Here is a 27,244-nt window from a genome sequence, read left to right as displayed (position 1 = left end):
TGGAAGGACATGTGAATCACATATATGCATTTCAATTTTGCGAATATTTTTTTTTAGAGTATTTCAGATCTTGGTTCACTCTACCTCAAGAATATTTTTTCTTCTTTTTTATACCTATTACGCGTAACATTATGTTTCCTAAAAGAAAAAGGCAATATTTAAAAAGTCAACCCCTTTATGTAAATGGATATCTCTTAAATGAATAATAATAATGAATAATGACCATGAAACATAAAATGATAAGTAAACAATTCTACTTGCTTGCAGCCAATTGATGGCAATAATGAAATTGTTTAATGTTTTGCCTTTTTTTAATAGATTTCAAGGCCAAACGAGTTTGATATCATGCTGAATATACCGATCTCTGATTATGGAAGAATTGCTTTGAAGGAGTTTGGTACTAGTGGAGCTTTCTATACACTATCCTGTAAACGCGATATGCCAGAGTTTATGGAAGACTTTATAGACAAAGATGAAAACATTTCAGCAAAAAAAATCCTGACACGGTTCAGAAAGCTTGTTAGTGAAGTGGTATCAGGTAAGTCCAGTTTTTATTTTTTTACCATTATTTTTAGATATTTTACCATAAATAAAATGCATGGATGTGTCTGTCCATTTAAATGGGGGTTTTCACTGCAGCCAGAAAGAGGAAGGCTCTATCATTGGGTAAGCAGCAGCGGAAGTGTGTGAAATAGAGTTTATTGGAACAGGATTCTGGCCATTGATGCAGAACTCTTACCATAATGATGACATTTGGTTGATTCTGATCCATTTTATTAGCAATGAAGTGCTCATTGTAACAGTTTTGCAGTTTAACAGGTCCAATAGAATGTTTATTCAGTAGAATATTTTATCTGGTATTCAGGCCAAAGCTAATTCTCTTAAATATTTTATGCTAAAACTATAACACTTTGCAGAATACTGAAGAGACCTGCACCATGTACTATACTACATATAACATACTTGCATACTTGTTTTGGGTCAGTGACTCAGAATGAATGTAAGACAGTGGATCAGCATGGCCTGCAGGCAACTAACATTTAACAGATTTCCTTTCATTACTACTATACAATTACAATCTCTGTAGGCTATTGAACTACGGATGTTTTGCATTGTTGATGTTTTTGTTTTTTATACTTCCATTAAACAAGAGAGAATGATATAAATAGGAGGGGGGTTAAGATTTTACATGCCTTATTCATTTTAGAAGTCCACTGCTACTAAAAATAGGAGACAATCCATATCTATATGTTATTTGACTAATGGCAGGCAGGGCTTAAAACCCAAATCTGGGCCCTTTTTCATGTTGCCTCTGTTAAGACTTGGCTTTAATCCGGAGCTATCACATGCAATACCCCACCACAGGATGTCCTTACTGGTTCAATGGTGCCTATCATGAATTAACACAGAAAAACAATCATGCTCCCAGTTCAGGTTTTTATTGTTCCATCCCATGAGGAACAGTGACTTTTAATGCATGATCGCCAGTAAAAAGCTGTCGGATAAGCGCGGCTCCGTGCGCGAGCTTTTCCGATTGTTGAATAGCGCGATCGCGCACGATTCCGGATCGCTAATACGAATGCGCGACCGATAATCCGATTCTGCTTGATGAATCAGGGGCATTGTGAGAACATACACAATAATGCATTGTTAACACAATGTACATTAATTCACAATATATACATTAGTAATACAAACAATTGTATATGTTTGTTTTTTTCAGTCCAGTTTGCTTAGTTTGTAGCCCATGTATTTTGAATGACCTGTCCTTATGCACCAGGTTAGACAGGTACCTAAGAAAGGACCTTTAGGGTTGTACAAACAAGGAGCCTGCCTGCCACATGACTGTCATTGCAGCTTGGGGATCCTTTGGTTGGAGGAGGGTTTAGTGAGTGTTTTGCTTTATTACAATGCAATAATCTAGTAATAGATATAGTGCCGCCTGCAGAACATTCTTTGTTAGGAAATACTCTTCATCATTTGATCAGTTCAGTGTTCCTAGTTATTTATGCCACAGGTATCCAGTAACCCCTATTATTGTGTCAGTGTTCTACCTACCTCCTATACTTTGTTCCAACTTTCGATAGCCCGGCTTATTAGAATGTACAATTTTTTTAATATTGTGATCAATGTGGCGTAACAAGTTAGGATTAGTTTACATTACCAGTAAAAAACTGGTTTACCCCTCCTTAATGACTACTTGGCAACTGCTAGGCACCTGGGATTGGTAACAGGTGGTAAGTGCTGATTTTTCAGGCTTAGCAGTTTTTCAAGCAGCATTGGTTCCTGGCGAAAGGAAAGTGAGGGGTAAATGCAGCAAATGCAACCTTACTGCCAATGTGAATTACCTACCTTCAGATGTCATCTCCTAGCGCTAAGTCTAGATAACGCTAAACTTTTGTGAAAAAGAAAAAAAATTCACTTGATCGGTCCATGAACTGAGCCCATCGAGTCCCACACTTGCTAAATTTCCCTCTTCTTTCTTCATTGTTTACATGTTTTTTTTTTTTTTCAAAAGAAGACTAGCACAGCTAGAGAAGCTGTGCTGTTTCTCTGTCGGCTCTTATCAGCAGCTGGAATTCTTTGAACGGGAGCCTCTCCGTTGTTCTGTTTTCCGTTCAGAGGATTAGAGCTGCTGATAAGAGCCGGGTTGAGAAGGCAGGGTAACCATCCGGCCCACCCACCAAAAGGGTGCTGGGGAGAACTATGCACTACCTAGACACCACCGCCTCCAGCTGCCAGTACCTATAAACATGTTATATTGACCGTATTCTGTCAATTTTTAGCAAATAAGAGGGTTAATTCTATGCATTCTATCTGTCAGGGCTGCGGACAAATTACAGAAGATTTGTGTGACTTAACCATTAACTCTAAGAAGAAAAAGTCCCTCCCCCGCCCCCAACATACCTCATCTGTCTAGTTTTAACAATACAGAGCACGAAAAAGGCGGGTCACATGATAAAGTACAGGGGATAGAGTAGAAATGGTTATAATATTGTCCCTCCAATGACTCTTGAACTCCAGGCAAGTGTAAAAACAGGAAACCTGTTTAAAAGGCAAGGGGAACTCCAAGGAAGTAAGTCATCAAATGGCTGGGTCCCATTGATTTACCTAAGACAGGTGGATTAGATAGGTTTGCCTTAGGCACAGCCATTAGGGTGCACATTGTGAAAAATGACAATGACTGACCTGCACAAAACAGTGCTTGCATATTTCACATTCTAATTCCATTTAGCAAGAATCAGTGAGCCTCTCCTACCACTGGCATCTATAATCTAGTTATCTAGTTGCTCAGTAGTGAGACCAAAGAGACACTGCAACATGACACAAGGCTGATACACCCAGTAAACCTGAGTGATCCAGCAAGCCTGGAATGATACTGATACAGAATTCAAAACTTTTTCTAGCTAATAGCAAACTACGTTAAAGAAAACCATTCCAGGTTTTCTGATAACCCAGCTCCACTGATCAAAGTGTATCCTCCCCATCTTTGGGGAGCTTTATCAGGCCCAATGGGTGGTGCTTTATGTGCTTTCATACTGTTTAAATAATTCCGTATTACAAAATACAAAATGCTTTACCTTTTTGTATATAGGGTGTGTCTCTGTACTTTAAAAAATGAATGATAAAAAAAGTTTAAAAAATGGTTCCCTACTATACCATATTAGATAAAATATTTGTCTAACTAAACTCAGGTTATTAATTGTAGCTGAGATTTCAGTACCTCCTGCTAATTTGTATGCAGATTTGAAGAATATGTGTAGTCAAACTTTTTTTTAGGAAGATCAAGAAAAAGTTATTTACTTATCAAGTTTATTTTTTGCTGTTTGTTTCCCATTGGGGAGGTTTTACTTTACGCTCTGTCTTGCAAACACATATATAAGTGAAATCTCTCCAAAATGAGTAAGAACTGCCATCTTACTGTAGATGGTACTAACAGCATCATGTGACCCCCCACCAGATGATTTTCCCTACCTTGTGTTCCATTGACAGCTGTAAAGTTTCGGATTCCTCATCAGTTTCTGTTTAGGTAACAATGGTCTTCAGCATAAACCACCAGGCACACAAACACCAATAAAAATACAGCAGCACAGTAAGTTTGAACTGATATGGCTTGGTATTAATGGATGTCTGTACTGAAAAACGGATAGAGTCCCTGCTGACCTCTGTTTCCGAAAATGTTACCTGGCTACTCCTCAACTTTGACACATTAGTAAACATTACAAAAATCTGCAGCCTTAAGTTTGGTTTGTCTGCTTACATCTTTTTACAGGCATGCCGGTTTCTATAAAGAGAAGGAATTCTTCCAGCCCTGCGTTGACTCTTATAATTGAGAATAAGCCATCCAACATAGATGTGGACCTTGTCATTGCCCTAGAAATAAGGCAGAGCTGGCCAGTAAAGACAATCGACGGGATGAATATAGACTGCTGGCTGGGGAAAAAGGTGAAGAGAGATTTCAAATTCCAACCATTCTATATGGTACCTAAGCAATTCAAAGATGGAAACACAGTTAAAGGTTAGTTTTACATTTTTATGCCAGGTTAATTACAAATGCATGAACACTAATTGTTACATTAATGCTAACTTGACCAAAAGATGTAATCCAAGGCTGACCATAGATCCATGGGTAAGATATACATCACTGAAAATGGTCAGTGTGACACTTGACAAGGTATTTAGAATATCGGCATACCCATTTGTGTAAATGCTGCTTTTTAATCTCTATTTTGTAGTATAAAACTGGGTAGATGTTATCTTACTGGGTCAGCCCAAAGGCAAAAATGAGATTCTTGAGATTTTTTGCAATGGATAATCAGGTTAGTTAGATGCCATATGTAGATAAAAATAAACTTACATATAGGCTTCATTATTTTATTACATTTTATTAAAGTGCTTCAATGTCACAATAAATATGATGGGTAGTGGCTACTGGCTCCAGAACTCCCTGATGCCATTCATTAGGCACAGACCTAAACTCTAAGAAACAGAAAAATGTTTCCAGACTATCATGGAGATAGCGTTCTTCTATTACCTCCAGGTGACTGGAGAAGCAGATACATGCATACAGCTGTCTATTCTACATAAATAGATTTACATTCATTGATCAATAACAGAGAGTTCCTAACATCTTACATTTGTAAACCATATACAACCATGTACAACTCTTTGAAAGTTTCAGCAGATCGTCTAAACATTGTAAAAAGACTAACTTTTGTCAACTCTTACCAAGAAAAAAGTTCTCATTGGGAGATTTCTAGAGAGTTTGTTAGTTTCTACTTCTTGTAAATGAATCTTCCTCTTACAGATTTGAAGCAGCATACATACATTTGTCTTTCCTGAAAAACTTCTTCTAATGCCATGTCCCCAGGCTATATAAGGCAGTTAAGTTTCTGCCAACTTGTACATTAGTGAAAGTGCCTTGGAATTCCCCAGTTTTTCTGTGGCTTATTTTTTTTACTCTGGGGAATTCAAGCTTCATGTAAATATTACAACCCACTCAGTAATCAGAAATAAATATCAAGTAGTAGTAACACTACATATCTGAAATATGAATAGTTTGAGCTGATATTGCGTACTTTGCTTTTTGTATGATGTTTTTGCACTTGCATATAGACTTCTTTCATTTTTTTCCCTTCTATAGTGTAAAAAGATAATTTCACTTTTAGTATGAGAGCTTTGTCGACTTGTGATAACAATCTATTGTAAACTTTCCAGGGCAAAACTAATTTATTATTATTTATAATAATAGTAACCTAACAAATATTTTTAATTGATTTTATTTATCCAAGCCAGTGAATCATGACATTGTGCTTGTCTGTATGTGTTAGTGCCAATGGTATTTTGTCAATGCACTTTGCAAAGGCTTATACATAAAAAAATAATATATGCGTTGGCTATATTATCACAGGGTTATGTAATATACTGATCTTTTAGGATGTATTGATGATGTTTAGGGTGAACTAACCTAGAGCAGCCAAATACTGCCTTATGATTATGATTCATTTTTGTTAGTTAAAACAATTTGTTGAACTGAAAGGGGATAACTTCAGAGGCTGCCATTCTGGGCTTGCTTCTAAAAATGCTAGTTGCCAGTAAATAGGTCAGAAAAAATTATTTTATTATCTGATTTTGTTGTGGCTTTCTAAATGTACTAAAGCTTAGGAATCGGCATGGCAGTCAGGGAACTAACATACATTCATAACAGCATTGGTGCATCCATGGCTACTCTGTGTACATTTAAGTGTTTAAAAATAAAATGCAGTAATAAAATACCATGTGCAGTAATTTACAAAATTTGAAAAAGATAAAACCAACCACCAGTTCTGTTGAAGGAGGGGGGGTACTTACCATTGTAGGGTTGACAGTACTTCCACTAAACACCAGTTTGGGTATGGGGGGGGGGGCAGTGGATGAGCACATTGCCCACCAATGGGGAAGTCTAATACTCCCACCAGGGATTGTTCTTGTGGTCACTGACACTAATACTGTTATTGGGGACTGTTAGTGCAGTCACATATTCCAATGTTGGGGCTTTAAATGAGTTGACACTAATGCTGGGTGAGTTTGGTGGAGCTTTTGACACTTTTGGTGACTGTATGCAATTCACATAAGCACACAGTATAACTCTTCCATTGTGCAGCCTTTTAAAAATGTCAGATACTGAAGGCCTTCTACATTTTTTAGTTGACCACCACTGTTCTAAAGGTTGTTCACTGCTATGATATGATATGATATGATATGATATGCAATCACTGGAATATTCACAGATTGTCAACAGATTTTTTTTTTTTGTTGCAGACACATGGAGAATTTCATTTTCACACATTGAAAAGGAAATTTTAACAAATCATGGGAGTTCCAAAACCTGTTGTGAAGGTGACGGAGAGAAGTGTTGCAGGTTAGTGCAGTAGACATCTCCACAAAACTGTAAAACAAAAGAAGCATAGCTTTAGGACCTTTTTTTTACAACTTTTAAATGTAAATTTGTTTGCCTGGCTGGCACAATGCTTCACATACCAAGACCAAGATCAAGAGTTCTTATCTCCACTTTTTATACCTGGCTGCTTGTTCCAGCTCAGTTACTAAGAGACTGACTGAAGGCGGAGACTGCTATGCAGGTAGCTGGACATTTGTAGGCAGAAATGTGTTGCTTTCAGTTCTGATTTCATTAGATTTATAGCACATTTTGCCCGGACAGACAATATGAAACCATTTTTTTAGAAATCAGAGGGACAGAGCTGTGGCGTCAGTAAGTCACCTTATAAGTACTTCTCTTATGAAAGTGCTAATGTAAGCATATAGTCTGGAATGTCAGCAGCTTATAAGATCTAGTAATGGAAACATTACAAAATAGAAAACATTTTCCTCCTATGTATTATATAGTAGGTCTACATGCCCAACTCCACATTATAAAAAGAAAACTTTTTTTTGCAAATTTGTACATAGAATGAGGTCTTTGTTTCTAGCATCAGTGAAAGCAAAAGTCAAAACTCCCAACAGAGGATCAAACCATTCCCCCATGTGATCATAAACCATGTAACCAAATGCTGAGTAATAGTTAGTCACATTTAGCAAAACTTGTTTTGTAAAAATTAAGATTTTCCACTACATGGCCAAATAGCTTCTGCAGTTCTATTTAAATAATGCAGTTGTTACACTTGAGAAAAAGCAACTAGAAAGAACTCCTAGCTCTCAGAATTGGATTGAAGTTGTGGATATCTCCCTTCCAGACTGATAAACCATCAATCCCGGTTGGTGATCAAACTTTTCAGCTGAAACCTCAAAAGAAAAAAAAAATCTAGGCAAGTTTTATTTCTGAAAGCCAGCCTACTCAATGCTGATTTTGGTAGATACTGGAGAGTGAAACCTCCCTGACAAAAAATTTGTGGGATCCTGTCAATGAAATATCTGTGCTTGCATTTTTCATTCTTTTGCTCAATGGGTTCTTAATTTATGTCATAAAGAAAGCAGGAAGGGAGGCTGTGATACAAAAAAGTAAGGCTGAGCACCAAAAGAGTGTACAGAATCCAGTCTAGATGATACAGGAGTCTTGGAATACCTGAAACATACAAGAAACTGGGGCTGGCTCAGCCCACTCGATTTATCTGATAATAAAAATATTATTTTTCAGCTTTAATAGATTCATAGAAATAATCAACTTGGTATTTGTATAGCTTATAACTTTTTTTCTTGTTGACAGGAAGATATGCCTTAAGCTGCTGAAGCATTTATTGGAATTGCTTAAAAATAATGGAAAACAACGAAAAAAACTGGAAAAGTTCTGTTCATATCATGCAAAGACTGCCTTACTTCACCAATGTGTAGAACATCCTAAAGACGAAGAATGGAGATGGGAAGACTTAGATTTGTGTTTTATCAGATATATACATTATTTTCAGTCAAGTCTTAAACATGAATACCTACCAAATTTCTTTATACCATCTCATAATCTCTTCAGTCTAGATGATGTTGATTGCAAATTGCTTTATGATCAAATAGATGAGCAAATAAAACACGGTTTTCCATTGTTTGACTTGTAGACCTGGGACCAGCTCTCTGAACCAGCTTTCGATGTTGATCATCCAAAAAGACAGATGTTTTTGCAAGTTCACTTTGTGGGAGATAAGACAACATTTTGGGCAAACATCTAAATTTGCATTTGATATATATATTTATCAGTCTTGTGATGTACACATACACTGTGTTAAAAACAGCACAGTCAGACAGACAGATGATTCATCAAGCTGGTTCAGCATTTCATTTCTCTACATTCAGCTTCCTCCTTTAACAGCAAATCTTTATCATCTGTACCCACTCTACCCTCCAATAGGCTGACCTAAGATGCAGTAAAATATACCCTTCAAAAGTAATGCTGTACTTGGATGTTGCAGGGTGATGTTACCTAATATCAGAGGTGGAATTATCAGAAAAATAGCTGTACACAATTTAAAATACATTGGAATCTAAAAAAGGAAACATCTAAACAAATCTAAAATATTTATATAGGATTTGCCTGGAGTTCTACTTTAACAAGTAGTGTGTTGTTGTTATTAAGGATAGGGAAACTGCATCTGAGAAGGCCATTATATTCCACCCTAGTTACTTAATTTTGCTTGCATCCAGTGATCTATGTGTCCGAGAAGTTTAAAATAAACCATCACAGTAAACTCCCATTGGCTTCCATCCTAAATATTATGTCTTTGAAAGCATTTTGTTATATTTGTTTGATATGGAAAAATACTTGTAAAGGCTTTCAGACATTGGGCCTAATTTATTAAAGCTCTCTGATATAATAAGCCAGATTTTTTTAAAGCTCTCCAAGGCTAGATAGGATAGACTTTCATCAGTGAAGCTGGGTGATCCAGAAAACCTGCAATGGATTTCTTTAAAGTCATTTGCTAGCAAATATTTTGAATCCTGGACCAGATCCATTCCAGGTGTTTTGGATCACTCATCTTCGCTGATGAAAGTCTATCCTATCTAGCCTTGGAGAGCTTTAAAAAAATCTGGCTTATTATATCAGTTGATGTGTGAACAAAGTTGAAGGACATAGGAAGTCATTAGTTAGCATTTCACTAAATTCTCCCTGTAGATTAAATAACACCCCCTTTTGGAGATGAGAAGGGAAGGTGCTCTGTAATCGTATCTCAGTGTTACAAAGCTGCTTCCCCATAACCGTACAAAAAGTGACACATACCATCCTAAGACATAAAAATACTGTCAGGACCTGCAAATATAAATAAGTGAAGACCTTGAAAACTTTTGAAGCCAACACATTTAAGGACCAAAATATTACATTAGTGTTGGTGGCTTTAGATATGCTTTATGCAATATGTACTCCAATCTGCTTTGTGACTAAATAACTAATAAATTAGACTTTTGCTTTTTTTATCTTTGCAATTTGATCTTGGTACATAGAACCCAATGTTTTGTTACAAACAAAAACTGCCAATGGTGTTATGGCATGGATCTGAAGTTCTGTGGGTCATGGAAGACGATCACGTAACTGCTGTTGCCTGTTCTGACCATTCACTGCAGAATCTAAGGACAAGCTTGTATGGATTGTAGGACAATATTTTGTCTGAATTGGAGGAGAAATTTACAGCTACAAAATTTTAGTTGTCTGGGTTCATCAAAGCTTTTTCATCAACCTACCTCCAATAGGGTATGCTCTGTTTTAGAGAAAAAATAGAATCAGGTTTACTATTTACAATTTTTAATTTTATCTACTTTTTTATTGTGAAAAGTAGCTGCTACTTAAATATTTCTTACTAAGATACTGTGATTTTATCAATGTATGCACAAATCATGATGTGTGAAATACAATAAATGATTCAATATTAGCAATGGTGATGTTTCATCATATGGGAAGACCTGATTCAACAAAAAAAAAGGCTGATAAGTGAAATCTTGTTCTTAAACCAGCTATATTGTAATAATTAGCATGACAGTGTGGAAATATTTGGTGTATGATCAACCAACATCATTTTTCCTCTGCAGCACATTATTATAACTGTTACTATTTATATATGTATAAATCAGTGTAAAAAAAAGCCAGACCAGAAACAAGATGGAGAGCTTTAATCAAGCAACTAAACAACCACTGGGACACCCAGGTTTTGGATACAAAAATCTGTTAGGCTCATAACCATGTGTTTGGATCCTATTAGTGGTCACAGCCACATTACCCAGATAGAGAGCTGTTAGCTGTATTTTGCTGCCCTTCCCATTATGTAACAAGTTGTTTTGTAGTTGTCAGACTAGTGTGCTTGCTGGGTATTCAAGCATGCCAGAAAGTTCAAAGATGATGGTGTACTTTATCCTTAAGCTTTTAAAAGAACAGAAAAATAAACTTTTTGTTTTTTTGGTAATCTGAGCTTTTTGGGTTGGGGACATTGACAGCACTTTCAGACAAGTGAAAAGCAGTTGGAGCTGAGGAAGAGAGCTGGCTGGTTTTAGACTTTGGATTTTGATCTGCCCACTCCGGTAAAGCACCCTAAAAACCCTGTTCACTGAATCTTTTACTGCAATACGTAAAAACATTGTGAAGTGCCATTTATTTTAAGTAGAACCCCAACTCTCCTTGGCAGTGCACTTTGATGCTCACGCATGCGCCACCTGTTCTCTTGTGGTGCTTTGCATCAAAATAAAGGATGCAAGTCTGTTAAAACCTACACAATGGTGCATTGGCAGAATTAGTGAGCTCCCCTACTTCCCCTACTCCCAAGGGGCAGCAGATCTCACATGTGCTACAAAATGTTCTGTAGGCCTTTAGAAAAGAGGGGGAAATGGTGTGAAGAGATGCAGGACAAATAGGGCATTTCCAGTGTTCTTTCCTGGAGCTGTCACCTTGAAGATCTATGGCTGTTCCTATAAATTAATATGTATTAAGCTATTAAATCTGCTGCCATTGTGTATCTTCATAATACAAAGGAACCATTGATAATACTTTTAGGGTTCAAGAAACCGAAATCCTGGCTTAAGTTGAAACGTGACCCCTTATAGTCATAGAAGTTACCCCTAACAATTGGGGTCAGTTAGGGGCCTGAGTACTGTTATTTAGGAATATTTTTCTGCATAAATATGGAAATTTTATCCCCTATCAATGCATATAGATATTCAATTAAAGAAGGTTCATGCACAAATAATAGCTAGTCACTCAAACCGTTTAATTAAGAAACAAGGTAAGACAAAGTACACAGCAATATTGTCAGATATTTAAACACATAGGAACTTCAATCAATGATGCATATATATCACATGGACATAGTTATTAGTAGTAACCCCTGTAATAATCTAGTAACTACTTAGTACACTATACATTAAATCAATATAACAATAATACCATTGACATATACTGAACAATGTATGAATGCAATTCAGGAATGTGTTATAGCTACCTGCTAAGAGGTTAATGGGTACTTCAGGAGCCTACTTCCTTCTGAAGAGGACCCCATAACAGCTTACCTAGGGAGACCCTCAGGAGACAAAGAGCAGACAAGAGAGAGCAAGAGACCTCAATTCTCTCAGTTCCCCTTTTTACACAGTTATTTGCCATTAGGTATCCTTGAGGCTCTTGGATTGGTTCCTGAATGTGATCAGTAAGATGACTATTGGTTACTGCAACTTCAGGAATTTACTAGGCCTCCTAGTTAAGTTGATATCGGAAGCTGCAGACAAGGCCAGGTGGGGTCATCTAATTTTAGTTGTCACCAAAAGGTCTGGATGGGCCATTAACCCAACCCATCTGTTCAATTACTTCTGTGAAGTCCTACACTTGGAGACCCCCTAGGAGGGCCCTATAACCAGTACAAAGAAAAACAGGTTTCATGTTTACACACAACATTTCTGCACCTATACACATACATTATATATACATCTATATATAAATATATATATATATATATTTACCTCTATATACATATACATATCTATTTACATATTCATAAACAATCTTGAGGTGCATCAGTACACTGGTGGCCAGTGGGAAGACAGTTGCCTGAGAAGATTATTTATGTCAATGGTAGTTTATCTAAAGGGTAAATCTTGTTAGAAATATGTTTCTGACTGTGTTAGGAAGGTACTTATGGTGCCAGTGTAGACATTTTTCTGCTGGCGATAGCAGCAGAAAGGGAAGGAGAGACAGCACAAGGAACCTTTTAGTAATAAATTTACTGACAAAGAACATGATTACAGGTGGAAAGATGGATGATTAATAGTAATCTGCTGCTCTTTCACTTTCCATTCCATGCTGGGGCTTAGGAATTGACCACGGAATAGCTTGATTGTAGCAAATAAAAGTCAGGTCACCTTCCTATCTTTTCAGTATACTTAGGCTATATAGATCTCAGGACTGCCTGAGAGTGACAAACTCTTTTCAAATGATCTGGAAAAACAGACCATATGTATTTCACCTGGCTTATGCCTGGAATTCAGATTTCTGAATCTTCTTGTTAAATTTAGTTACACTGCTGTGTTGCTACTTGTGACTTGCCTATACTGTGGTAGAGGGTGTGTTAGACTTCAGACACATCTGTTCCCCCTCCAGGCACAGACATCACCCTATTCCCAGCAACTACAGAAGTCTTGTGCAATCAAAAGGCATGTTAATGTGTAAATGATATCACTGTAAAATTACTGATCTAACACACCAACTAAAAACCTGGAAAATCTCTTTCATCAAGCAGTCTGGTTACAGGTGCTGTGCATCTGCTGCGCTTTACACTTCTGAAAGTTGTATTTGGCTGCTTCTAAACTCCACCTGTAACACCCTGACTTTAGCAGTGTAGGGCTGCAGCAAATGCATTTAAATAGACTCTAAGAATAGAAGCGGCCCCCCTTCTAATACAAATCATGCGCTTTTTTGGGATCAGTGACACTGCTCTCTCTTGGTTTGCTTCCTATCTGTCTGACCGCTCCTTTCAAGTTACTTTCAATGGTAACTCCTCCTCTCCCACTCTCCTGCCTGTTGGTGTTCCCCAAGCATCAGTCCTTCGACCGGTTCTCTCTCGTCTACAATCTATTATGAATGCTGGAGCCAGACTCATCCATCCTTCCCCCATTCCTCTTCTGCTGCATCCCATTGCAGTTCTCTTCATTGGCTTCCATTACACCTTAGAATCAAATTCAAGCTCCTGTGCTTTGCCTTCAAATCCCTCCACAGTTCTTGCCCCTTTTACCCTTCTGACCTTATAAAAAATACTTCCCTGCCTGCCCTCTTCACTTTTACAATGACCTACTAATGACTTCCTCACTCATAACCTCATCACACGCACGGCTCCAAGACTTTTCTAGAGCTGCCCCGACTCTCTGGAATGGTCTTCCTCGTCCTATTCGGCTTGCTTCTACTTCCTGTTCATTTAAAAGAGCACACAAACACATTTTTATAAACTTGCCTACCCATCTTCTTCTGTCTTTTGAAACCATCACTACTTCCTACCACTCCATATCCCCCCTCCTATTGTGTGTGAAATTCTCCCACCTCCTAGATTGTAAGCTCTTCGGGGCAGGGTCCTCTCCTCCTCCTGTGTCTGTCTGTTATTTGCAACCCCTTTTTAATGTACAGTGCTGGGTAATATGTTGGCACTAAATAAATATTTTTTTATTGTTTATTAATAAAAAATAATAAAAATAATGGTTCTTTTTATAAAACAGGGGATTTGACATTCCCTCATGGGAATCTTCCAGGCCCATGTGTTTCGGTGATTGATTCCCACCAGGAATGTTTGAGGAAATGTCTAATTTCCTGTTTTATAAATAGAGACCTAAATGCTCAACAAAACTGAAACACTTATTGTTGTTTAGATTGTACTTTGCAAAAAGTTTTTACTACAGTTAGGTTCATAAATTTTTGAACAGAGACAACTTTTTTCTCATTTTGGTTCTGTACTAGGGGTTCTGTACCACTTTTGAGCCCCTGAAATCAAGTGATTATGTAAAAAAAGTTTTTAGTCCCTCACATTTTATGCAATCATTTTGTTCAGTCTATTGAATTAAAGCTGAAAGTCTGCAGTTCAACTGCATCTGGGTTTTTTTATTTAAAAAAATTGTAGTAATGTACAGAACTAAAATTGGAAAAATGTCGTCTCTGTCCAAATATTTATAGACCTAACTGTATGTGGACATCTATCAACACTACAATTAGCAAAAAAAGGGCAGGATTACCAGTTTTTTTATATGTTTCTGACAATTAAAAAATAACAAACAGTAACTATCATTATTATGAAGGATACATTTATTGAATATGGGAAATTGTAATTTTAGGTTAACATACACTTTAGTATGTATTACTGTATAAAGCAGCAAATCTGACATTCACTGAAACATTCCCTGGTGGATAATCTTCCAGGTCCATGTGTTTCAATGGCAGTAACTGATTGTCCATTAGAGAATGTTTCAGTGAATGTTGGATTCTCTGCTTTATAAATACACCCCTAGGTATTTACTAAGAGTTGCAGTGCTTTGTTCAGGGCAGAGTGCATATTTGGAAGCAGGATAACCATTTTGTAGTGTATAATTCAAAGAAGTGGATGGACATTCTACACTCAATAAGAACAACATGGCAGCTGATTTACCAAATAAGTTGAATATTCATGCATGTGAATGTTCATTTCAATTATCCAATCATGTGAATAGCATTTGTATATGATTTGAGTAGGCATGCAAAGTATTCAGTATTATAATGTAACTGCACTGAATAAGTGAAGTGAATATTCAATATTCACACAACTACTTTGAGTGAGGATGTATAGCTCTTTTAGTACATTAGCCCTCCTAATGAAAAAGGAGAAATGTTTTACAGCAGTGTATCTCAACTTGCTGGGGGTCCCTTGAGCAATGAGCGAGGTCAGTTTTCCTGACACCAATGATCTTTTTGGACATCTGTAAAGTTGTCATTCTTCCCAATGGTCAGCTCTGTAGAAAGCATTCCTCCTACAGACCACCACACTAATATACTGTGATCTGTGGATGAAACATGAAAATTATTTCAAGACTTCCCCATATTAAAGAAATGCTGATTTATAGTAATTTTTGGTAGCACATACAGCTATGTGAAGCAAAAACACACAAAACATGTCAACATTAGGGATTCTTAATAAAATCCATCCCTCCTGGCTAGCAGTGTACCTCTGTACCACACCTTCAGTCTATCTGCAAGGGACTCAGTGGGTCTGATGAAAATAAACGTATCTTCCAGTTCACAATATCTTTCTCAATGAACACAGGGCTACATTTGTAATGCATTTCTAATGTGCATGTGCAGGAGTTGCATCATTCAGGCCTAGCAATTCAGGCCTAGCCAATCCAAATAGTTAAAGACTTGGACTCTGGAAGAAGACAGCAGCAACTACTACACAGTGAGCACAGGTGAATTGCGATCGAACAGGTAAGTTTATCTTTTTGCAGATGGAACATCACCTGTCCCTCCTGAAAAAGAGGACCTGCCTGGCTGCAGTATTGTAATAAGTTTATGTGCTTGCATTATGTACAGCAGCGGACAATACCTGAGTGGACATTTCATTCTATACCCAAACAACCCTTCCCCTGCGAAACAAATAAAACAATAAAAGCATGCCTTTACCTGCTTTTCAGGTTTCAACTTCTCCATAACAGAAAGCAATCCTGCCGCATATTTACACAGTGTACGTGAGATACATAGAATTAGCTTAATATATGGTTCATATATTTGTCAAGCAGTCAGTTACAGTTTTAGTTTCATTTCTCTAGAACCTGGCTTCTCAGTGGGAGTGATCTTTGCAAGAAATGAATATACAAGGCTGTGATGTTTGTAGTTTTTGTACATTTGTCAGAAACAAGCGAGACTTAACACAAGTCATTAACAAGACGGACAACAAAACAAATGGCAACTCGCCCAAAGAAGCAAACTTGCAATTCAACTGAATCAGGAAATGAAAAGTACTCAAAAGTTCACAAGGAATCTGAAGTATCTACAGGCTTACAAAGCTCAAAGGGTAGATATTCTAATGCTGATTATTCTGAAGGTAATGGGAACTCACAGAGAAAGACCCAAAAATCATCTAAGAATAAATATGATTCTGCACCTACCATCAATGACACAGGTACCTGTATAAGCTCCACCAGAGAGATCCCTGAAAAACGTATTACAAAGAAAAAAAGTCAGGAGACAATACAACCAACAGCAACAGGAGAAGATGAAACCATCAAAAGTTTGAACACCAAAGCAAAGGAGACTACATATAAAAATAGAAGATCGGACATGGTGGATGGAAACAATACTGGTCGCATCTCAGCAGAAAATAGTGTCAATGATAAAACAGAGCATTCTATAGTGATGAATGGTCATTGCAGTCCAAATGAGATTACCTCTAGACAACGGAGATCAAAATCAGATCTATATGATGTTCCAGTATCCTTGGATCAAAACAGCTGCAGAAATAAGAGCTCACAGGTAGTAAGTTGTGCCAATATTAAAACAGAGATTTGCGTAGCGAACACTGGTGCCCGAAGAAGAAATAGCAAAGTAAAGGAGAATGAAGACACTGGCAATTCAGCCAGGGAGAGAGGTGAAATTAAAAGTCAAATATGCAGAAGTAACTGCTTGCCAAATGCCAACCTTTCCAAGCACTTGAAAAATGTAGCAGAGAGTCTGAGAATGAAGATGTCAGACATTTCAGCTGCAGCTGGGAAAGTTAACAATATTATAGAAATGATCATCAAGTCTGAGCGCACCAAAAGCCACCCTTTGTTTAAGAGCATGGAGAAGTTGTCTACAGGAAGCTACTATGAAAAAGTCAAGGTAATGAATATACTTTGGTTTGGGTCATAAATAGTCTATTACAAAAAATATTTTTGGGAGAGAAATTTATAGTATAGTATTTATAAATTGCATTTATTTATTCAAATTTGCAATTCGTAAAAAACAACACATTTAAAAAATAACAATACAATTACATAATTTGTATATGTAGTATAGGGTTCTAGTGGTCCTGAGTTTAGTTCAAACAAGGATTTAAAGTGGGCATACAGTTTAACTCGATTGTTTGGGATTCTTTTTTTTTTTTTTCTTAAACACATTAAAGTGGAACTAAATAAAAAAAAACTCACCTTTACTTCCATAGATCTCTCAATTACTCTGGAGCTTTTTTTATAATTGGGTCCTGCACTGTTCTGTAATCCACCTTCATCACTGTCATCTTTTTCTTCTCCTTGCCTACATCACCCAATCTCACACTGTTCATGCGTGAGATCAGCATTTTATTCCCCATTTAAGAAAAAAACTCCTTCTGCATATGCCAAAGCATTCAGAAGCCTCCTGGGATGTGTAACGTGGGTTCCCCCAGGAGGTTCTGCGCTCTCCTTCTGTCTTTATCGGCATGGCCGGGATTGCCGAGTATTCTGTATTGCTGCTCATCTATTTTACCAGAAAGGGTGATGAGGTAGGTAGGAAGGGTTATTGCAGAAGGAAAATTGTCTGTCCCTTTCTGCAATAATAAACCTGGCTGTGGATCCCTAAAATGGAAACTTTAGTTCGACTTTAAAGTATAACCTTCATTACAAAATATCACTTACCTTTACTTCTGCAGAGCCCCTGATCCCTCCACACCTTGTCCTCCTGATGCCCCCAACAACTTTCTTTAAATGTTTTTGCTTTATTCATTTATTCTAATGATGTCAAGGATCCTTCCTGTTCTCCATTAGTGGCAACACTTGCCCGTACTGGAGTGAACAGTGCTCACCTAATGATGTGTGGATGCCACTCAGTACAGGCTACTAGCAGATAGTAGGTTAAAGGATGCACCCATCATTTAACCCAAAGGTCTGTCATTATCAAGAGTCAGAAGTGTCTGTGGGAAACAGCTCTGAATTCAAGGTGAGTACTGCATGAAAAGTTGCCTTTATTTTTACGGATCCTGAGCATCTTTATTACACAAAAAGCTTTGTAAATGAAACATTGAACACATAAACTTTTTTTTTTCCCTCCAGATATCAAATCCTAATGAATTTGACATCATGCTGAAAATTACCTTTCAGAGTTACCAAACAATTGAGTTGACCAGTATTGATGAGAGTGGTGCGTTCTACACGCTAGCATTTAAAAAGCGGAAACCACAAGCCATGGCTCTATACATTGATGATGAAGGAAATATACTAGCCAAACACATCTTGGATGATTTCAGAGATTTGGTTGATAGTGTACTTCAACAGTCAGGTATGTTCAATTTCTATAGCCTGTAAATTTAACTTTTACATATTAAAGACGAATAGATTACATTCACAAATGTAGATGGACTTAAAGTGAAACTCCAGGCAAACAGCCAAATACCCAGCTGAGAAAAACAACATGTACTGTATATATGTTTATTGTAAGGGATCAGTGTGAAACAGTAGGATGGCACAGAGGCAACTCCACAAATCAGCTTCACATTGGAACTCCTGACCAAAATTAGTAATGCAAATGAAAATGTTCTATTTGTTTATATCCCCAAATCATATAGTGGGGCTATTTGGTGCATGGTGTTTTTTACAACGCCACTTCCTAATTTTAATTATCTTCAAACAAAAAAGTACCTTCACATTATTAGGGATTTTAAAGTGGCATACAACATTACAACAATTTAAAATGTTATAAAATAATTTTTTTCATCAACACACAGATAAAAACAGTCCATAAAACATTTTTGAACACGAGTACATAGGTTTACATCATGTTTCCTCCTATATGGTGTGGTTGTCTATAAAAACCCAAGGTAGCTCATCGACTTCTCTTTTGACTCCTATACAAACAATCTCAAAGCTTTTTTTTAGAAACAAGTCTGCTTTTTCAGGAGTATAGGTAAGTTTTCTTTTACAAACATTTTGCAACAAAACTCCAGCTTTAAACCCCGCAGCCCAGTCACCACTAAGAGGGGAAGGTAGGTATAACAGTAGAAAAAACCCAGCATGGGATTTTCACCAGATGTGTGTTTATATCATCATACAAAGCTTATCCAATGCATATAGTGGGTTTGAGTTACAAAAACTCAATCATTGCTTTCTATAATCCGTACGTGTTGCAAATGAGGAGGGAAGAGAAATGCTGTCAAATTCCTTACAAGAATCCCCTGGATCTCCACTATGCTAAAACTCAGGATATACTTTTTATCGCTATGTTACAATGAATTTTTTATAATTGGTAATTTATTAAAGTTAAAAAGTTTTTTAAACTGCCAAATATTATTCTGTTTAGTTATGTTAGTATGTTTCTTAGCCTCTTCCAGAGATTGCTAAGGGTACCTTGAGCAATGAGCAAATTGTAACTCTCAGGTCAGAAGGGGACTCCCTGAAGGCCTTAAAAATATTTTAAGGGGTTCCTCATAATAAAAGGGTTGATAAACACTGTTTTAGAGAGTCACAAGAATCTCACTACACTGATTTAGCTTCATATTTCATGGATCATACTGAAGTATCATTCCGTGAATCGAGTCACCTAATTGGCTGTCAGTTCAATTCACAAAATTACAACATTTTGCATCCCTGTGTGCCTTTATTTCTACTTACAATTTGCTGATTTAGAGGTACAGGTTGACAATCGAAAATCCGGCCATCAATATTCCAGTTCCTTCAGTTTCCCGGCATGAATTTCAGATCGCATGTTCAATACAGGGACTGCAGTACACTGTTTGGCCACTTATGTTTTGCTAGCGCTGTTCTGCAGAAACAGCCGGTCTTGCTTACTACACTAAATACACGCTGAGACGCCCCTGCTGCCTGCTCCGTGGAACATATTTTCAAAAATCCGGAGCACCTCCATAGTTTGCCGGATTTTTGATTGTCAACCTGTATAACTGTTACATTCAAATCTTCAGGAAAGATCTGCAATCTCAAATTATCAGTAGGCAGCCCTTTGGTAAATTTGGAGATTGTGCTTGCAATACCAATATAAACATGGGACCCAAATACTACAGTCCTCCTGTGCATAACACTCTAAAATACCAGATAGTATTTCTAAAAGTCACCTGAATACATTTTAGGCCCACTTCTCAGAATGTATTGTAAGTTATATTTGTTTATGTGACTACCTTCATTCTACAAGCAGAAATTGGTCTGTCTTTACAAACAGGTAAGCCAGCCAATTTAGTGAGGAAAGACCCTTCAAGCCCTGCAGTTACGCTCACTATTCCTAATGAACCTGAGAATATATCTGTGGATCTTGTTCTTGCTCTTGAAATACGACAGTGGCCCGAACAAGCAAGTAATGGAATGGATATTGACAAATGGCTTGGCACCAAGGAAAAACAAAAATTTAGAAAAGAGCCGTGTTACATGGTAGCTAAACAAGCCAACCCGGCAAAGAAGGACAACAAAGGTAAGATTGCTTGTATTAATGTTATGAGTATTATAAAACCTGAACTGCACGTGGTTAAAATACATGGTTGAAAATCTTACAGTCCAAATGCTCCTATATAGAGGGTAACAGGAGATCAATATAAAACATATTGAAGTACACATACTAGTCCAGCTTTTTAATGAATCAACAGATTAAATGGGCAAGGAAGTCAATGATTTCTCATCATTCAAACACTCTAGCCCTTTAATGAACATGCTATTGTCATCATTACAAAGAAACTCCATACAGGCCCAGAAACCAGTTTGTGATCTTGTTATAAACAGAACAATTGGAATTTGTCCTAACATTTAAATATTTTTTATGCTTCAGATTTATGCCCCATTCCCACTTTGTGCAGTGCTGTGGGGATGCACTTTGCATAGTGTGCAATACACAAGGACATCAGACATTATATTGAGGACAGTGTCTGATGTTCCCACTTACACTTCATTTTGGCATTGTACTACTTCATGCATTTCTGACCATTTTTGTGAACTGCAGCATGTACACATAATTTATTAAGGATCTTTATGGACCTTGATGATCTTTATTTCCATTGTTAGTCTTGCATTATTAATATTAACAAACAGTATTCATATAGTGCCAACATTATATGCAGCGCTGTACATTAAATAAGGGTTGCAAATGACAGACAGATTGTCACATTAAAAGATTGTTACATTAAAAAAAATCAATGCAGAATAGGTAGGGCACAAATTAGCATTCATAGGTTTGCAATAGATAATACTTTGAATGACATTTTTCCCGTCAATTCGTCTGAAGTTCGCTGTGTTCCAATCTCTGGAGTCATTCTGCCACCTAGTTGCCAATTGTCAAAGCTTTCACACTAGAAATTCTATATGTGTAAATTAATATAATGAACAAATTTAGTGCAAATTGACAGGGGCATAATTTATAAAAATAAAAAAAGCCCATTGTGTTCATTTACCTGAGCATTTGATGTTTCACAGTAAACACAGATTTCATCAAAATAACCCATTATTGTTGTGACCTTGAGGGGCATTTTGAAGGGAATATATTTGATCTCTGTGAAATGTTTTTTAAAAACTTTTTTTAAATAACAATTTATATTTATTATGTTCTTCTAATAGTAATCCATTACTGCACAGAGAGGCAGGACAGAGCTGCAACAGTTCTGCCCAACCTCCTTACAAGTAAGAGGGTTGTGACGTCATGTGTGACTTTATTTCTTCCTCAATAGAAACACAACACAGAAGTGTTCTCTTTAAATTGTGTACCCCTACAGACAGGCACTAATAGTTGAGCCAAATGAATATGACATAATAAAATATGAAGATAACCTCCCATTCCAGCAATGGTCTCTGTATATGGATAATCTTATTGATGAAGTCTAGTTGTGGTATTGTTGGTAGTGCCTGAATTAGTTTTTTTAACATGTTTCATGCACAAGCACTTTGTCAGCTGGAATCAGCTTATGTATGCAGCATGTGTCCCATGGTCTAAAGGAAGCCCAAACATTGCACCTAATTTCTAAGGCCTGTATGGTCCTCCCCTTGCTGACATCATTCTCACTCAGCATGATGACATTATGGGCAACAGCACTAAAAGATTACGTGTCCAATATGGGAGGAAATAGGAAAACTCCAACTTGGCAAAGGCAGCATACGCTGCTTCTGGAAAGTATCAAACTTTGCGTTATAAGGTGTCTCTGACACCCACTGCGTCTCCTTCATTTTTGTTGATTTGCCATACTTTTTGTGCTTGACTTTATCTTGATTTCATGTTGTTTCCTGCACAAATTTATGAGACCAAATATATGATCCTGTGCAGCAGCTATTGTTGTGTATCCACGGTGGCCCTTGCTTGATTTATTACTTCTAATTGGAGATTATTTGAACTTACTCCTAGTGGAGTATCTCCTTCTTTGCCATATTTGTTAATACTGCTGCTCTAATTATTTTAATTACCATTATCATGCTTTTTTCATATTAATTAGTACTCATAGGATCTATACTGTTTATAATATATAACACAATATTTTTCACATTGCATTTGTATTGTACACATTTGTACAAATGCATTTTGCATTTGTCTGAGAATGTGAAATAAATATTTTAATATTGTAACATTGCACATCTGTTTAAATAAACTTCTATGATCACAAAACACATCCCACATATGGTAGAGGTCATTATATTCAATACATGTCCAAGAAGTTTTTTTCCGGCACAGTAAATGTTACCTAGGCAAGCTTTTTGCTGGGGACATCAGGAATGGGTGGGTGCATGAAGGAATGCATGTGGCACAGCACTTTATCCATTTTAGTGCTAGCATACCAATATGCTGGAGACCTCCCTTGTCCTAGCACAATTTCCCTCTTTTCTTTTTTTCAGAAACATGGCGTATTTCCTTTTCAAATATTGAAAAGATTATAATGAGTCATCATGGAAGTGACAAAAAATGCTGTGAAAATGAAAAAACTAAGTGCTGCAGGTGAGTGGCAGAAAAACCTCTGATTTATTCACAGATCATTACACGTTTTATGCCTGCTGTGAGTGAAGTGCTGCAGAATTTGCCAGAGATGTTGATAGCAGGTTCAATGAAATTCTAAAATGCACCAGGTGACCATGTAATTAATTGTCTAAAATGAACAGGGTCAACAGCAACAAGGTCAACAATGGTATGCTCATGTCAATGTCCATGTTATCCTAATGACAGAATTTCTAATAATCTATTAAAGGTTTTTCTATTACAAAGAAAATAATTCCTAAAATCTGTAAAAACTAGGTCCAATGAATCTATTAGTGTATCAGCTGCTTTGTCATTGACTGAATATTGGATACTATAGTTATACAAATACCACTACCAGCATGCCTTTGTTTGGTAGCAGAGCAGTGCTAACTAACATGTATATAAACAAAGAGGATGGGACCTGTGTCCCTTAGCCCAGGGGTCCCCAACCCCTGGTCTGCGGCCCACTAGTGGACCACTGGCGTCTGACAGCTGGGCCGGCGGGAGCACGGAGACCAGTGGTGGTCTGCGGCCCTGGAAGGTCCACCCCTAGTGGGGTCAGAAGAAGGTCTCAGCTTGGGGGTGCGTACCGGCCAGAGGCGCGGATCATGTCCCCCATACAGATCGCAGGCTCAGAGCGGTGGGAGGGTTGTGTCTCTTTACACAGCCCACCCCCACTCCCATCGCATGCTCAGACCTGCGATGGGAGAGTGGGTGGGTTCTGGCATTATGATGTCACTCAGGGGGAAGTTTGACCCCCTTTCAATGACACAGGAGTCCGTAGATTCAGTGGTTCGTGAGCTGCAAAAGGTTGCCTTAGCTCATACCAGAAAAGAATTTATGCGATCACTGAAACCTTTTTTTTTTTTCCTTCATCTTTTGAAGTACACAGGAAGTTTTTACCTTTGGGATTAGGAGTGGGCAAAATACCAATCACTAACAGGCCCAAGCAGATAACCCCTCTCACTAAAATGCCTCTTTGCCCTTTTGTAGCAAGGCAGTATAAAAAAGCATTATTATAAACAAAGTGGTAGGACCAATGTGCCTAATGGACTCATAGATGAGGATTTTAAAAGGACTACAAAAATCCTTCTTTCACGTCCGTTGGGGAGTACAGTTAGTCTACATTTAAAAGCAGTACAGCTGGGCAGCAGCAACAATCTCCAAAAGGATCAAAGGAACAAGAACTTGGACTGCTTGTAGCTCACTCCCAAAGTGACCTTAGGCTAGAAGAGGTCATTGAATGAGGCACAAATGTATACCAGGTAGAACTTGTTAGGATAAGTGGGAGCCTTACAAATCTGAAAAAAGAACCTGATTCTCAAAAGTGCACAGGTTTAGAATGATCCAGCACAGAAAAGGGAAACCCAAAAAGTCAAGATTGAATGATGGTCTGTCTGAGTCTTCTAGAAATAATAAACTACTTAGCATCCAGTGCCCATGCAAAAAAAGGGAATCAGTTTCCTAAAGAAGCAGTAGATCTTGACAGTGCAGGGAAATGTCCTTTTTATTGACTATAACTAGACAAAAGAATGGAAGTGTTCTAAATGCCTTAGTTGAGGTGACAGGCAGAAACTACATTATTAAGCAAGATGAAAAACCTGGGTCCTAACACCCCCATGATCTTATGTAGGACCAAATTGTTTTCTTTGCAAGTCAGAGCCACCAGTGGGTGAGTGATAGCTACAAAAAAATTGTGTGGATGAGGATAAAGCAGAATCAGATCCCATGGACCACCATAGAATAAAATGTGGTAACTACACTGGAGACCTATACAAAAGGTCCTAATACTAAAGAGTTGGAGGTCAATGACTTCTGAACCTCTGAAACAGAATAGAAAGGATACAATCTGCACCACGGAGAAGCTCCTAGGGTGACACACACCAAGCACAGAGACTTCCATATCCAAAAGACCTTGTGCTATGTGGACTAGCCCTTGAGCATTGTGGTAATTGAACTGCAAGATGCCCCTTTTTGGTAAGAAGGTTTGAAGAGCACATAAAGCTAAGACAGAGACAGGGAAGTGCATAGGCAATACCAGAGCTTGGAAAGAGCCCCACAGTAAACAAGCGGTGGGTGAGGAAAGCACCTTATGTGGAACCCAGTGCGTGAAGGTAGCTTCCAGGGTATCCCCACAACTTCCAGTTCAGCAAAGTCCAGTTGTATGGTCCAAAAACCAGGCTGAAGATGACCACTCCTAACAGGGATGGAGGGGAAGCCTCTAGCATCAATTTAGATAAGGCTATCAGTACTAACACATTACACACCTTACAACAGCATAGCTGAGGATGTCCAACCCCCTAAGAAATTAGAATAAAAGCCATGATGGTAACAGGTGTGGTTGTCCTGAGCTAACCTGCAAGATATCAGTCTCCAGACAGCAGTATAACCTTAAACTTCCCGTGTCCCTCAATAGATGAGAAAGAAAAGCAAATTTTGGCCGCTATTCACATATTTGTATGTAGCACTAATTTGTGTTTATAATGCTCTCCTTGTGCAAATGTTTTTCAGGAAATTGTGTCTTAAACTGATGAAGTATCTACTAGAACAGCTAAAAAAACATGGAATTCCGAGACGAATGAATCACTTCTGTTCATATCATGCTAAGACTGCCCTACTGCATGCATGCAATCAATACCCAAATGATGATGACTGGAAGCTAGAAGACCTGGATGTTTGCTTTAATAGATATGTCGAATTTTTTCAGAATTGCCTAGAAATGTGTTCACTTTTTAATTTCTTTATACCTTCCCATAACCTTTTCAGTTCTGATTACATTGATAAAGCGAGTTGTAACTACCTTTTTAATGAATTAGAAAACCAAAAAATTCAAAACTATCCAATATTTTTATTATGAACACAGAAGTCTGCAGATACTCCCAAACTGTCACTGTAGGATGGAGTTCAGGGAGAGGAATATCCGCTTTTTGTCAGACTCTGCAGACTAAAAGTAGTTCTAGCTACTAGTGAATGCTAAACTGGTAATATATGCTTTTTGATAGAACAGGTCAAACAGTATACACATATGTTGGATCATTGGAATTAAAAATAATTACACTATTTATAAAAGGGGGAATCTGACATTTCCTCAAACATTCCCAGGTGTGAATCATCTACTACAACTGAAACACATGCACTGAGAAGATTCCCACGAGGGAATGTTTGATTCCCTGTTTTATAAATAGAGCCCTTATAAAACTGCACTGTTTGTCTGTTTTTAATTAAAGATATAACTCATTTTCGTAGTATGGAATCTTTTGTGTGTTTTTAAAAAGTATAAACAATATTTTGAGTTAAAAGGATAAGAAAACCAATTAATATCCAAATATTTGAAGGTGGTAAGGCCGCAGGGATTTTAAACCATTTCAATACATTTTAGGTTTCCCTGAAGATATTTATGTGGGAAAAACTATATATTAAAAGTGGGCTGCAATGTTATGATGACATTAAATATATTTTATATCAATACTACTTTGTTCTCTTGTGATTGTCCCAGGTCTGAATTATACATACTTTTATTATAAGTGAATCAAAAAGATAAAAGTGCATTAGGGTACTGTGCTAATAATGTCAGAGGCACTGGAACACAACCTAGATGTGTTTCCCACCAACCAGCTGCATGACTTTTAGACTGAAAAGCGTAAGTAAGATTTAAGTATACAAGTATAGTTTTTGTGTAAATGAAGTTTTGTAGTTAGTCTATCTGTACCTTCAAAGCAAATATAGAGGAGAGGAGTGGTGGCACTATACATGTGTACCTGTAAGATTTTATTGGCGTAATATTCTTATACAACAGTTGCATATGAATACAGAAAACATTGGTGCACTTTTTAAACTCTGAACCAGTGTCTGGTTTTCAGGAGTAACCATTTTATTCCATCAATAGTGTTGTCATTCTGG

At 37.4% G+C, this 27,244-nt stretch overlaps 2 protein-coding genes across 3 annotated transcripts in view; both read left to right on the top strand.

The window, feature by feature from the left end:
* LOC140328721 (cyclic GMP-AMP synthase-like) overlaps positions 1 to 10,346 on the top strand; it is a 19,358-nt gene extending 9,012 nt beyond the window's left edge. Inside the window, exons 2-5 of one of the 2 annotated variants that reach the window (XM_072408518.1) lie at positions 319 to 538; positions 4,274 to 4,519; positions 6,802 to 6,901; positions 8,204 to 10,346. In XM_072408518.1, coding sequence (XP_072264619.1) covers positions 319 to 538; positions 4,274 to 4,519; positions 6,802 to 6,901; positions 8,204 to 8,543 — 906 coding nt within the window. In that variant the 3' untranslated portion in view covers positions 8,544 to 10,346. The remainder of the gene's footprint in view (positions 1 to 318; positions 539 to 4,273; positions 4,520 to 6,801; positions 6,902 to 8,203) is intronic. The other variant, XM_072408519.1, reaches the window with a different exon arrangement.
* Positions 10,347 to 15,760: 5,414 nt separating this feature from the next.
* On the top strand, positions 15,761 to 26,589 carry LOC140328720 (cyclic GMP-AMP synthase-like). Its single transcript, XM_072408517.1, has 5 exons — positions 15,761 to 17,281; positions 18,469 to 18,694; positions 20,585 to 20,830; positions 23,227 to 23,326; positions 25,856 to 26,589. The coding sequence occupies exons 1-5, from the start codon at positions 16,364 to 16,366 to the stop codon at positions 26,199 to 26,201; spliced, it is 1,836 nt and encodes a 611-aa protein (XP_072264618.1). The 5' UTR covers positions 15,761 to 16,363; the 3' UTR covers positions 26,202 to 26,589.
* Positions 26,590 to 27,244: the final 655 nt, after the last annotated feature.

The sequence above is a fragment of the Pyxicephalus adspersus genome, chromosome 4 (genome assembly GCF_032062135.1).
Source record: "Pyxicephalus adspersus chromosome 4, UCB_Pads_2.0, whole genome shotgun sequence".
Taxonomy (NCBI): Eukaryota; Metazoa; Chordata; class Amphibia; order Anura; family Pyxicephalidae; genus Pyxicephalus; species Pyxicephalus adspersus.
The sequence above is the reverse complement of the archived record's forward strand: the minus strand, read 5'-3'. Positions and strand labels throughout refer to the sequence as shown.